Genomic DNA, 14,076 nt, shown 5'->3' with positions numbered 1-14,076 from the left:
ATAAGAGAGTACACCCCTGTATTATCAGTACATTATATATACAGGGCTCAGTATAAGTGAGTACACCCCCTGTATTATCAGTACATTATATATACAGGGCTCAGTATAAGTGATTACACCCCTGTATTATCAGTACATTATATATACAGGGCTCAGTATAAGAGAGTACACCCCTGTATTATCAGTACATTATATATACAGGGCTCAGTATAAGAGAGTACACCCCTGTATTATCAGTACATTATATATACAGGGCTCAGTATAAGAGAGTACACCCCTGTATTATCAGTACATTATATATACAGGGCTCAGTATAAGTGAGTACACCCCTGTATTATCAGTACATTATATATACAGCGCTCAGTATAAGTGAGTACACCCCTGTATTATCAGTACATTATATATACAGGGCTCAGTATAAGTGAGTACACCCCCTGTATTATCAGTACATTATATATACAGGGCTCAGTATAAGTGAGTACACCCCTGTATTATCACTACATTATATATACAGGGCTCAGCATAAGAGAGTACACCCCTGTATTATCAGTACATTATATATACAGCGCTCAGTATAAGTGAGTACACCCCTGTATTATCAGTACATTATATATACAGGGCTCAGTATAAGTGAGTACACCCCTGTATTATCAGTACATTATTTATACAGGGCTCAGTATAAGTGAGTACACCCCTGTATTATCAGTACATTATATATACAGCGCTCAGTATAAGTGAGTACACCCCTGTATTATCAGTACATTATATATACAGGGCTCAGTATAAGTGAGTACACCCCTGTATTATCAGTACATTATATATACAGAGCTCAGTATAAGTGAGTACACCCCTGTATTATCAGTACATTATATATACAGCGCTCAGTATAAGTGAGTACACCCCCTGTATTATCAGTACATTATATATACAGGGCTCAGCATAAGAGAGTACACCCCTGTATTATCAGTACATTATATATACAGAGCTCAGTATAAGTGAGTACACCCCTGTATTATCAGTACATTATATATACAGCGCTCACTATAAGTGAGTACACCCCTGTATTATCAGTACATTATATATACAGAGCTCAGTATAAGTGATTACACCCCTGTATTATCAGTACATTATATATACAGGGCTCAGCATAAGAGAGTACACCCCTGTATTATCAGTACATTATATATACAGGGCTCAGTATAAGTGAGTACACCCCTGTATTATCAGTACAGTATATATATGAGACGCCCCCTGTATAATCAGTACAGTATATATGAGTACGCCCCCTGTATAATCAGTACAGTATATATATGAGTACGCCCCCTGTATAATCAGTACAGTATATATATGAGTACGCCCCCTGTATAATCAGTACAGTATATACAGTGCCTACAAGTAGTATTCAACCCCCTGCAGATTTAGCTGGTTGACACATGCGGAATTAACTTGGCATTGTGACATTTGTACTGTAGATCAGCCTGGAAGTGGGAAATGCACTGCAGCAAATTTTTTTTTTTTTTTTTTTTTTTTAAAAACGTTAAAAGTTAATTCAGAGTATCATTTATTATTCTACCCCTCAAACCACAAGAATTCTGTTTGGTCCCCCAAAAGTATTAAGAAGTAGTTCAGGCACCAAGAATAATGAGCTTCACATGTGTGGATTAAAGATCTCTTTTGCCAGCCTTTTCTGACTATTTAAGACCCTACCCAAACTTGTGAACAGCACTCAGACATGGTCAACATGGGAAAGACAAAGGAGCATTCCAAGGCCATCAGAGACGAGATCGTGGAGGGTCACAAGGCTGGCAAGGGGTACAAAACCCTTTCCAAGGAGTTGGGCCTACCTGTCTCCACTGTTGGGAGCATCATCCGTAAGTGGAAGGCTTATGGAACTACTGTTAGCCTTCCACGGCCTGGACAGCCTTTGAAAGTGTCCTCCCGTGCCGAGGCCAGGCTTGTCCGAAGAGTCAAGGCTAACCCAAGGACAACAAGGAAGGAGCTCTGGGAAGATCTCATGGCAGTGGGGACATTGGTTTCAGTCAATACCATAAGTAACGTACTCCACCGCAATGGTCTCCGTTCCAGACGAGCCCGTAAGGTACCTTTACTTTCAAAGCGTCATGTCAAGGCTCGTCTACAGTTTGCTCATGATCACTTGGAGGACTCTGAGACAGACTGGTTCAAGGTTCTATGGTCTGATGAGACCAAGATCGAGATCTTTGGTGCCAACCACACACGTGACGTTTGGAGACTGGATGGCACTGCATACGACCCCAAGAATACCATCCCTACAGTCAAGCATGGTGGTGGCAGCATCATGCTGTGGGGCTGTTTCTCTGCCAAGGGGCCTGGCCATCTGGTCCACATCCATGGGAAGATGGATAGCACGGCCTACCTGGAGATTTTGGCCAAGAACCTCCGCTCCTCCATCAAGGATCTTAAGATGGGTCGTAATTTCATCTTCCAACAAGACAACGACCCAAAGCACTAAGCCAAGAAAACCAAGGCCTGGTTCAAGAGGGAAAAAGTCAAGGTGTTGGAGTGACCTAGTCAGTCTCCTGACCTTAACCCAATTGAAAACTTGTGGAAGGAGCTCAAGAATAAAGTCCACATGAGACACCCAAAGAACCTAGATAACTTGGAGAAGATCTGCATGGAGGAGTGGGCCAAGATAACTCCACAGACCTGTGCCGGCCTGATCAGGTCTTATAAAAGACGATTATTAGCTGTAATTGCAAACAAGGGTTATTCCACAAAATATTAAACATAGGGGTTGTATAATAATTGACCCACACTTTTATGCTTAAAATTTAATAAAATTCAACTGAGCAACATAACTTTTTGGTTTGTAAGATTTATGCTTCTGTTCATAAAACCTACTCTCGTTTGCAGTTTGAAGGCTCTAACTTATTTGCATCTTATCAAACCAGCTAAATCTGCAGGGGGTTGAATACTACTTGTAGGCACTGTACATGAGTACGCCCCCTGTATTATCAGTACAGTATATATGAGATGCCCCCTGTATTATCAGTACAGTATATATATGAGTACGCCCCCTGTATAATCAGTACAGTATATATGAGTACGCCCCCTGTATTATCAGTACAGTATATGAGTATGCCCCCTGTATAATCAGTACAGTATATGAGTATGCCCCCTGTATAATCAGTACAGTATATATGAGTCTGCCCCCTGTATAATCAGTACAGTATATATGAGTATGCCCCCTGTATTATCAGTACAGTATATATGAGTATGCCCCCCTGTATTATCAGTACAGTATATATGAGTATGCCCCCTGTATTATCAGTACAGTATATATGAGTATGCCCCCTGTATTATCAGTACAGTATATGTGAGTATGCCCCCTGTATAATCAGTACAGTATATATGAGTACGCCCCCTGTATAATCAGTACAGTATATATATGAGTACGCCCCCTGTATAATCAGTACAGTATATATATGAGTACGCCCCCTGTATAATCAGTACAGTATATATATGAGTACGCCCCCTGTATGATCAGTATATATGAGTACGCCCCCTGTATGATCAGTACAGTATATATGAGTATGCCCCCTGTATGATCAGTACAGTATATGAGTATGCCCCCTGTATGATCAGTACAGTATATATGAGTATGCCCCCTGTATGATCAGTACAGTATATATGAGTATGCCCCCTGTATGATCAGTACAGTATATATGAGTATGCCCCCTGTATGATCAGTACAGTATATATGAGTATGCCCCCTGTATAATCAGTACAGTATATATGAGTATGCCCCCTGTATAATCAGTACAGTATATGTGAGTATGCCCCCTGTATAATCAGTACAGTATATGTGAGTATGCCCCCTGTATAATCAGTACAGTATGTGAGTATGCCCCCTGTATAATCAGTACAGTATATGTGAGTATGCCCCCTGTATAATCAGTACAGTATGTGAGTATGCCCCCTGTATAATCAGTACAGTATGTGAGTATGCCCCCTGTATGATCAGTACAGTATATGTGAGTATGCCCCCTGTATGATCAGTACAGTATATGTGAGTATGCCCCTGTATGATCAGTACAGTATATGTGAGTATGCCCCTGTATGATCAGTACAGTATATATGAGTATGCCCCTGTATGATCAGTACAGTATATATGAGTATGCCCCTGTATGATCAGTACAGTATATATGAGTACGCCCCCTGTATGATCAGTACAGTATATATATGAGTACGCCCCCTGTATGATCAGTACAGTATATATGAGTACGCCCCCTGTATGATCAGTACAGTATATATATGAGTACGCCCCCTGTATGATCAGTACAGTATATATGAGTACGCCCCCTGTATGATCAGTACAGTATATATATGAGTACGCCCCCTGTATGATCAGTACAGTATATATGAGTACGCCCCCTGTATGATCAGTACAGTATATATATGAGTACGCCCCCTGTATGATCAGTACAGTATATATATGAGTACGCCCCCTGTATGATCAGTACAGTATATATGAGTACGCCCCCTGTATGATCAGTACAGTATATATGAGTACGCCCCCTGTATGATCAGTACAGTATATATGAGTACGCCCCCTGTATGATCAGTACAGTATATATGAGTACGCCCCCTGTATGATCAGTACAGTATGTGAGTACGCCCCCTGTATGATCAGTACAGTATATGTGAGTACGCCCCCTGTATGATCAGTACAGTATATGTGAGTATGCCCCCTGTATGATCAGTACAGTATATGTGAGTATGCCCCCTGTATGATCAGTACAGTATATGTGAGTATGCCCCCTGTATGATCAGTACAGTATATGTGAGTATGCCCCCTGTATGATCAGTACAGTATATGTGAGTATGCCCCCTGTATGATCAGTACAGTATATGTGAGTATGCCCCCTGTATGATCAGTACAGTATATGTGAGTATGCCCCCTGTATGATCAGTACAGTATATGTGAGTATGCCCCCTGTATGATCAGTACAGTATATGTGAGTATGCCCCCTGTATGATCAGTACAGTATATGTGAGTATGCCCCTGTATGATCAGTACAGTATATATGAGTATGCCCCTGTATGATCAGTACAGTATATATGAGTATGCCCCTGTATGATCAGTACAGTATATATGAGTACGCCCCCTGTATGATCAGTACAGTATATATATGAGTACGCCCCCTGTATGATCAGTACAGTATATATATGAGTACGCCCCCTGTATGATCAGTACAGTATATATATGAGTACGCCCCCTGTATGATCAGTACAGTATATATATGAGTACGCCCCCTGTATGATCAGTACAGTATATATATGAGTACGCCCCCTGTATGATCAGTACAGTATATATATGAGTACGCCCCCTGTATGATCAGTACAGTATATATATGAGTACGCCCCCTGTATGATCAGTACAGTATATATATGAGTACGCCCCCTGTATGATCAGTACAGTATATATGAGTACGCCCCCTGTATGATCAGTACAGTATATGTGAGTACGCCCCCTGTATGATCAGTACAGTATATGTGAGTACGCCCCCTGTATGATCAGTACAGTATATGTGAGTATGCCCCCTGTATGATCAGTACAGTATATGTGAGTATGCCCCCTGTATGATCAGTACAGTATGTGAGTATGCCCCCTGTATGATCAGTACAGTATATGTGAGTATGCCCCCTGTATGATCAGTACAGTATATGTGAGTATGCCCCCTGTATGATCAGTACAGTATATGTGAGTATGCCCCCTGTATGATCAGTACAGTATATGTGAGTATACCCCCTGTATGATCAGTACAGTATATGTGAGTATGCCCCCTGTATGATCAGTACAGTATATGTGAGTATGCCCCCTGTATGATCAGTACAGTATATGTGAGTACGCCCCCTGTATGATCAGTACAGTATATGTGAGTACGCCCCCTGTATGATCAGTACAGTATATGTGAGTACGCCCCCTGTATGATCAGTACAGTATATATGTGAGTACGCCCCCTGTATGATCAGTACAGTATATATGTGAGTACGCCCCCTGTATGATCAGTACAGTATATATGTGAGTACGCCCCCTGTATGATCAGTACAGTATATATGTGAGTACGCCCCCTGTATGATCAGTACAGTATATATGTGAGTACGCCCCCTGTATGATCAGTACAGTATATATGTGAGTACGCCCCCTGTATGATCAGTACAGTATATATGTGAGTACGCCCCCTGTATGATCAGTACAGTATATATAGGAGTACGCCCCCTGTATGATCAGTACAGTATATATAGGAGTACGCCCCCTGTATGATCAGTACAGTATATATAGGAGTACGCCCCCTGTATGATCAGTACAGTATATATAGGAGTACGCCCCCTGTATGATCAGTACAGTATATATAGGAGTACGCCCCCTGTATGATCAGTACAGTATATATAGGAGTACGCCCCCTGTATGATCAGTACAGTATATATAGGAGTACGCCCCCTGTATGATCAGTACAGTATATATAGGAGTACGCCCCCTGTATGATCAGTACAGTATATATAGGAGTACGCCCCCTGTATGATCAGTACAGTATATATAGGAGTACGCCCCCTGTATGATCAGTACAGTATATATAGGAGTACGCCCCCTGTATGATCAGTACAGTATATATAGGAGTACGCCCCCTGTATGATCAGTACAGTATATATAGGAGTACGCCCCCTGTATGATCAGTACAGTATATATAGGAGTACGCCCCCTGTATGATCAGTACAGTATATATAGGAGTACGCCCCCTGTATGATCAGTACAGTATATATAGGAGTACGCCCCCTGTATGATCAGTACAGTATATATAGGAGTACGCCCCCTGTATGATCAGTACAGTATATATAGGAGTACGCCCCCTGTATGATCAGTACAGTATATATAGGAGTACGCCCCCTGTATGATCAGTACAGTATATATAGGAGTACGCCCCCTGTATGATCAGTACAGTATATATAGGAGTACGCCCCCTGTATGATCAGTACAGTATATATAGGAGTACGCCCCCTGTATGATCAGTACAGTATATATAGGAGCACGCCCCCTGTATGATCAGTACAGTATATATAGGAGCACGCCCCCTGTATGATCAGTACAGTATATATAGGAGCACGCCCCCTGTATGATCAGTACAGTATATATAGGAGCACGCCCCCTGTATGATCAGTACAGTTTCCTCTTTTAAGAAAGTTACTTTTTTTGGTGCAAAATAACAAATCTTGTTTTTCAATGTCGGACCTTTGTGGAGTGTTCTGTAGTGCGGACCCCATAGAGAATGTCCAATCTGAAGGAGACTAATAAAGCTTTTCGGACACATCTGTTGGGGTGTACTCACTTATGCGGAGCACTGTATGTGAGAGCTGTACGTATAGATAGCTATATGGATATAGTCTGTTCTCAATCACCAGACATCTTTATTATAGTCTGTGCTCCGGGTTACAGTAAACTGACATCTGTAGAAATTCTCCTTTATGATGCAGTATGAAGGTTTCATCTATTTACAGTAATAAGTGGCCCCAAGAGCTGACACTCTGTTCAGTGGGATCTGTGCCCCCGTCCAGTCTTCAGGTGACGCTGATCCTCAGATCTTCTCGGCCTCTTACACAGTAACGGTTTTCCCCTCGTTTTCAGTATCGGTCCGTTCTCGCCTCTGAAGATCTGCGGATCACATGAGGTCGGTCCTGATCTCCTGATCCCAGTGTCTGACTCCGCGCTGCTGAGCCGCCCGCTTTCTCCCGCTTCTCGCCCGCTTCTCTCTCCTCCGGTGTAACACCCGCTTATTTTATCGTGTCAGGTGTTCAGCATGTTCCTGGAAACGTTGGTGGATTTCATCATCATCCACAAGGACGATCTCCAGGACTGGCTCTTCATATTACTCACACAGCTCCTGAAGAAAATGGGCGCTGACCTGCTGGGTTCTGTGCAGGCCAAAGTGCAGAAGGCCTTGGACGTGACCAGGTGAGGAGGAGGAGGAGGAGGATCTGGGCCGGTCCCTGCCTTTTATTGAGCACTTCCTGTACTGCCGGATCACTGATGATTGTCCTCCCCATGAGGACAGAGGGGCCCATACAGTAAATGAGGTGTGGAGCCTGGCGCTGCCATCTGGCGCACTGCGCGTGACAACATTTCCACTGACATAACCCGGGTGTGCGGCGCCCGGCAGAACCCCGGCCCAGTAGCTGAAATACCCGCCAGCAAGTGCTCGCTACTCAAGTTTGCATCTGAGGAGATTTTCCGACGCTGTGAGGTGCTATACACTTATTTTTTTTTTCCCAGCAGCATTAAAAAGCGGCGCTGAGGAGTAAGTACCCTTAACTGGCGCGTTAACGGGCATATTGGCGATCATTAAGGGGTTAAAAATCCATAAAATCACATTGTATGATTTTTACGTAATTAAGTTGCATTTTATGTCATATAAATATTTGATCTAAGAGAAAAACAGAACTTAATATTTGGTCCAGAAACCTTTGTTACAATTACAGAGGTCAGACGTTTCCTGTAGGTCTTCACCAGGTTTGCGCGCACTGCAGCAGGGATTTTGGCCCCCTCCTCCATACAGATCTTTCAGGTTTCGGGGCTGTAATTGGGCAACATTGAGTTTCGGCTTCCTCCAAAGATTTTCTCTTGGGTTCAGGTCTGGAGACTGGCTAGGCCACTCCAGGACCTTGAGATGCTTCTTACGGAGCCGCTCCTTAGGTGCCCTGGCTGTGTGTTTCAGGTCATTGTCATGCTGGAAGACCCAGCCACGACCCATCTTCAATGCTCTTACTGAGGGAAGGAGGTTGTTGGCCAAAATCTTGCGATACATGACCCCATCCATCCTCCCTTCAATACGGTGCAGTCATCCTGTCCACTTTGCAGAAAAGCACCCCAGAGTATGATGTTACCCCACCATGCTTCACGGTTGGGACGGTGTTCTTGGGGTTTTACTCAATCTCCTACTTCCTCCATACACAGCGAGTGGAGTGGATACCAAAAAGTCCTACTTTGGTCTCATCTGACCACTCGACCTTCTCCCATGACTACTCTGGATCATCCAGATGGTCATTGGTGAACTTCAAACGGGCCTGGACATGTGTTGGCGTGAGCAGGGGGACCTTGCGTGACCTGCAGGATTTTAATCCATGACGGTGTAGTGTTACTAACGGTAATGCTTGAGACTGTGGTCCCAGCTCTCTTCAGGTCATTGACCAGGTCCTCTCGTGTAGATCTGGGCTGATTCCTGACCTTTCTCAGACTCCTCCTTACCCCACGAGGCGAGACCTTACATGGAGCCCCAGACCGAGGAAGACTGACAGTCATCTTGTGTTTCCTCCATTGTCTAATAATTGTACCAACAGTTGTTGCTTCTCCCCAAGCTGATTGCCTATTGTCCTGTAGCCCATCCCAGCCTTGTGCAGGTCTACAATTTTGTCCCTGGTGTCCTTAGACAGCTCTTTGGTCTTGGCCATGGTGGAGAGGTTGGAGTGTGATTGAGTGTGTGGACAGGTGTCTTTTATACAGGGAACGAGTTCTAACAGGAGCAATTAATACAGGTAATGAGTGCACAGTATGAGGCTTCTTAAAGAAAAACTAACAGGTCTGTGAGGGCCAGAATTCTTGCTGGTTGGTAGCTGATCAAATACTTATTTCATGCAACAAAATGCAATTTAATTATATAAAAATCATACAATGGGATTTTCTGGATTTTTTTTATTAAGATTCTGTCTCTCACAGGTGAAGTGACCTACGATAAATATTACAGACCTCTCCATTCTCTGTAGGTGGGAAAAAATTGCAAAAGAGGCAGCGGATCAAATACTTATTTTCCCCTCTGTAGGTTGGCTGATAGTTTAGATTGTAGCGACGGGCCCAGATGACCGGCGCTCGTCCTCCATTGTGTCATCGTAACATGAGTGCAGCGGCTAGGATCTGATGTAGGTAATCGTCTGTCTGGGGGCGCCGCCATGCTCCTGGGTCGCGGTTTCTGAGCACGTGTATTGCCATCTGTGACGGTTTAACCTCTTCACGACCTATGACGTATAGTTACGTCATAGGTCGCCTCCCCCTCTTTGGTGTGGGCTCTGCTGCTGAGCCCGCATCTTTCCCACACATGGCAACTGATTTGATCAGCTGACATGTGCCCCCAACAGCCACGAGTGCAATCGCGATCAGCCCGTGACTGTTAACATGTTAAATGCCGATGTCAGTCTCCGCCAGCGGCATTTAACTCGCACTTATCGGAAGCGCGTCACAAAACCCACCCATCGGTGCCCCTGTCACATGATGCCGATGGGTTGGCATGACAGCCGGAGGTCTACAGAAGACCCCCATGCTTGTCATTGCTGATCTGCTGTGAACACCGGCCTGTGGCCTGCTATGTGTAGCACAAGCGATCGGATCATAAGGAGACTATAGAAGCCAGTAAAAGTGAAGTTTTTTTAATTAAAAAAATATAAAAGTTAGATCACCTCCCCCCCCCCCCCCTTTTGACCCATTAAAAAATAAATAAAAAATACACATATTGTGACATCGCTGCGTTCAGAATTACATTTATTTGACAGAAAAATAAAAAAGTTATGGCTCTGGGAAGAAGGGGAGCAAAAAATGGAAGCTCGCAAGGTCATGGAGGGGTTAACAGTGATTATTTTGCTCTTTGCAGGGATTCCTTCCCGTTCGATCAGCAGTTTAATATTCTGATGAGATTCATAGTGGATCAGACGCAGACTCCAAACTTAAAGGTTGGTGCCTTCCTGGCTGCGCCCCCCGGACCCTGGCTGCACCCCCCAGACCCTGGCTGCGCCCCCCGGACCCTGGCTGCGCCCCCCGGACCCTTCCTCCTCTGAGTGACCTTTTCCCGTAGGTGAAAGTCGCCATTCTGAAGTACATCGAGTTGCTCGCTCGGCAGATGGACCCCACAGACTTTGTAAACTCCAGTGAGACGCGACTCGCCGTCTCCAGAATTATCACATGGACGACAGAACCAAAGAGCTCGGATGTAAGGAAGGTGAGAGTAACGCCTCGTCCGAGGTATAACCGCATGTCCAGCGTCTCGTGTCCTCGGGCCGCGTGATGGGACTGCTGCCTGTCATCTGATTTCTCCTCTGTAAGGAGCAGACCCCCATCTGTCATTAGGGGATGAGGGTGGGCTGAAATCCCTGCTAAGTATGGAAGTGGGCACCGGATAATCCTGCCGATGTCGCCCCCCGGGTCAGATCCCTTTGCCGGTTCGCTTGTGAGTGATCTGCGGCAGAAGGATGTGCACTAGTTATTAGCGCTTGTAGTCACTGCCAGGACAATTTCTCCCTCGTCTGGGTCTTCCCCATCTCATGTTTCTGCCATTCTCATCTGGACGGTAGGTGAGCGGGTGCCCAGCGGGGATGGTAGGTGAGCGGGTGCCCGGCAGAGGCGGGAACGGTAGGTGAGCAGATGCCCAGCGGCATCGGGGACTGTAAATGAGCGGGTGCTCAGCGGGGACTGTAGGTGAGCGGGTGCACAGCGGCAGCTGGGACTGTAGGTGAGCGGGTGCACAGCGGCGGCGGAGACAGTAGGTGAGCGGGTGCACAGCGGCGGCGGAGACAGTAGGTGAGCGGGTGCACAGCGGCGGCGGGGACTGTAGGTGAGCGGGTGCACAGCGGCGGCGGGGACTGTAGGTGAGCGGGTGCACAGCGGCGGCGGAGACAGTAGGTGAGCGGGTGCACAGCGGCGGCTGGGACTGTAGGTGAGCAGATGCCCAGCGGCGGCGGGGACTGTAGGTGAGCGGGTGAACAGCGGCGGCGGGGACTGTAGGTGAGCGGGTGCACAGCGGCGGCGGGGACTGTAGGTGAGCGGGTGCACAGCGGCGGCGGGGACTGTAGGTGAGCGGGTGCACAGCGGCGGCGGGGACTGTAGGTGAGCTGGTGCCCAGCGGGGACTGTAGGTGAGCGGGTGCACAGCGGCGGCGGGGACTGTAGGTGAGCGGGTGCACAGCGGCGGCGGAGACAGTAGGTGAGCGGGTGCACAGCGGCGGCTGGGACTGTAGGTGAGCAGATGCCCAGCGGCGGCGGGGACTGTAGGTGAGCGGGTGAACAGCGGCGGCGGGGACTGTAGGTGAGCGGGTGCACAGCGGCGGCAGAGACAGTAGGTGAGCGGGTGCACAGCGGCGGCGGGGACTGTAGGTGAGCGGGTGCACAGCGGCGGCGGGGACTGTAGGTGAGCGGGTGCACAGCGGCGGCGGGGACTGTAGGTGAGCGGGTGCACAGCGGCGGCGGGGACTGTAGGTGAGCGGGTGCACAGCGGCGGCAGGCACTGTAGGTGAGCGGGTGCACAGCGGGGACTGTAGGTGAGCAGATGCCCAGCGGGGACTGTAGGTGAGCGCGGGTGCACAGCGGTGGCAGGGACTGTAGGTGAGCGGGTGCACAGCGGGGACTGTAGGTGAGCAGATGCCCAGCGGCGGCGGGGACTGTAGGTGAGCTGGTGCCCAGCGGGGACTGTAGGTGAGCGGGTGCACAGCGGCGGCGGAGACAGTAGGTGAGCGGGTGCACAGCGGCGGCTGGGACTGTAGGTGAGCGGGTGCACAGCGGCGGCGGGGACTGTAGGTGAGCGGGTGCACAGCGGCGGCGGAGACAGTAGGTGAGCGGGTGCACAGCGGCGGCGGGGACTGTAGGTGAGCGGGTGCACAGCGGCGGCGGAGACAGTAGGTGAGCGGGTGCACAGCGGCGGCGGAGACAGTAGGTGAGCAGATGCCCAGCGGCGGCGGGGACTGTAGGTGAGCGGGTGCACAGCGGCGGCGGGGACTGTGATGTTCACTGGTCTCCCTGACTTCCCGGACATTCGCAGAGTGGTGCTCACACGCAGCGCTCTTTGTTTCCCCCCGGCCCCATCTATCTATGCTCTGCGCCGCAGGCTTCTATTGCGCAGGCGCCGGGGAGTCACTGACCCGGGTGATGGTGGATTGTGGAGAGGTGTCTAGAGAGGGGAGCGCGTCCTCCAGCATAAGGTTATAACTTTTTTATCTGTTGGGTTGAGTAGCATTGTGTAGAGAGTTGTGAGAAAACCATTTCCTTTTTTTCATGTAGAAAGTGTCTTATCTGTAGATATTTATAGAAATTTTTATATGGAATTTCATATCTTTAAGTGTAGAAAAGGAGGATAATATTTCTCCCTCGTACATGTCACCAATTAATGTGATTCCTAGTGGTTTCCAGTTTTGGATTCGGAGGTCTGGGATACATTGCTCCAGAGTCTCGATGGGGGCTTTAGAGACGCCATCTCTATAGATCTCCGCTTATTAATCAGTGTGCGCCGTGCTCCCCGTGCAGCCTCCACTGTTGGCGGTCAGCACCTATTGTTATTACTGTTGGAGTTAGGTCCAGTTACTATGTAGAAGTGAAAAAAAGATGCTTTGTTTGAGGTTTCTATAAAATGTTTTTTTCAATTTCTATCCAATGTCTGTCGTCCTTGTTGTCCCACATAAATCTTAATTGTTTGAATATAGCCGCTCTATAATATCTCACCACTGGGAGGCGCCCTAGTCCTCCTTTTTATTGGAATGTGTAAGGTGTCTGCTTTAACTCTGTTGTTTTTTTTTGCCAGATATATTGTAATATAATGGACTGTATCTCTTTAAGTAATTTTATGGGGAATGTGATTGGTAAATTGCTAAATAAGTACAATATTTGGGGAATTATGAACATTTTCATAGAGGCAATTCTACCTATCCAGGACATGTCATGTTTGATGCGCAGCATGTCAGCTTTGATCTTTTTTATTAAGGCCTCATAATTTAATGAAAGCATCCTATCTGGTGAGGGCGCTAGCTGTGTTCCCAAGTATGTTATGCTTTCATCATCCCACGCTGCAGGGACAGTAGTCACCAGGTGTGCGACTGTTAGGACTGTAGGTGGGCCGAGTGCGCCATGGTGGGTACTGTAGTGACCAGGTATGTGGTGGTGGGGCCTGGTTACATCCTGTATTGTACTCCAGAGCTGCACTCACTATTCTGCTGGTGCAGTCACTGTGTACATACATTACACTACTGATCCTGAGTTACATCCTGTATTATACCCCAGAGCTGCACTCACTAT

The 14,076-nt window shown here is 47.1% G+C and overlaps 1 protein-coding gene across 1 annotated transcript in view; it reads left to right on the top strand.

Moving 5' to 3' along the window:
- Positions 1–14,076, top strand: part of CLASP1 (cytoplasmic linker associated protein 1) — a 251,238-nt gene that overhangs the window by 142,357 nt on the left and 94,805 nt on the right. The window contains exons 31-33 of the mRNA XM_073647506.1: positions 7,827–7,990; positions 10,674–10,752; positions 10,875–11,018. Coding sequence (XP_073503607.1) covers positions 7,827–7,990; positions 10,674–10,752; positions 10,875–11,018 — 387 coding nt within the window. The remainder of the gene's footprint in view (positions 1–7,826; positions 7,991–10,673; positions 10,753–10,874; positions 11,019–14,076) is intronic.

Source organism: Phyllobates terribilis, unplaced genomic scaffold (assembly GCF_046119375.1).
Source record: "Phyllobates terribilis strain yellow unplaced genomic scaffold, ASM4611937v1 Scaffold_9__5_contigs__length_417890890, whole genome shotgun sequence".
NCBI lineage: Eukaryota > Metazoa > Chordata > Amphibia > Anura > Dendrobatidae > Phyllobates > Phyllobates terribilis.
This window is presented reverse-complemented; position numbering and strand designations above follow the sequence as displayed.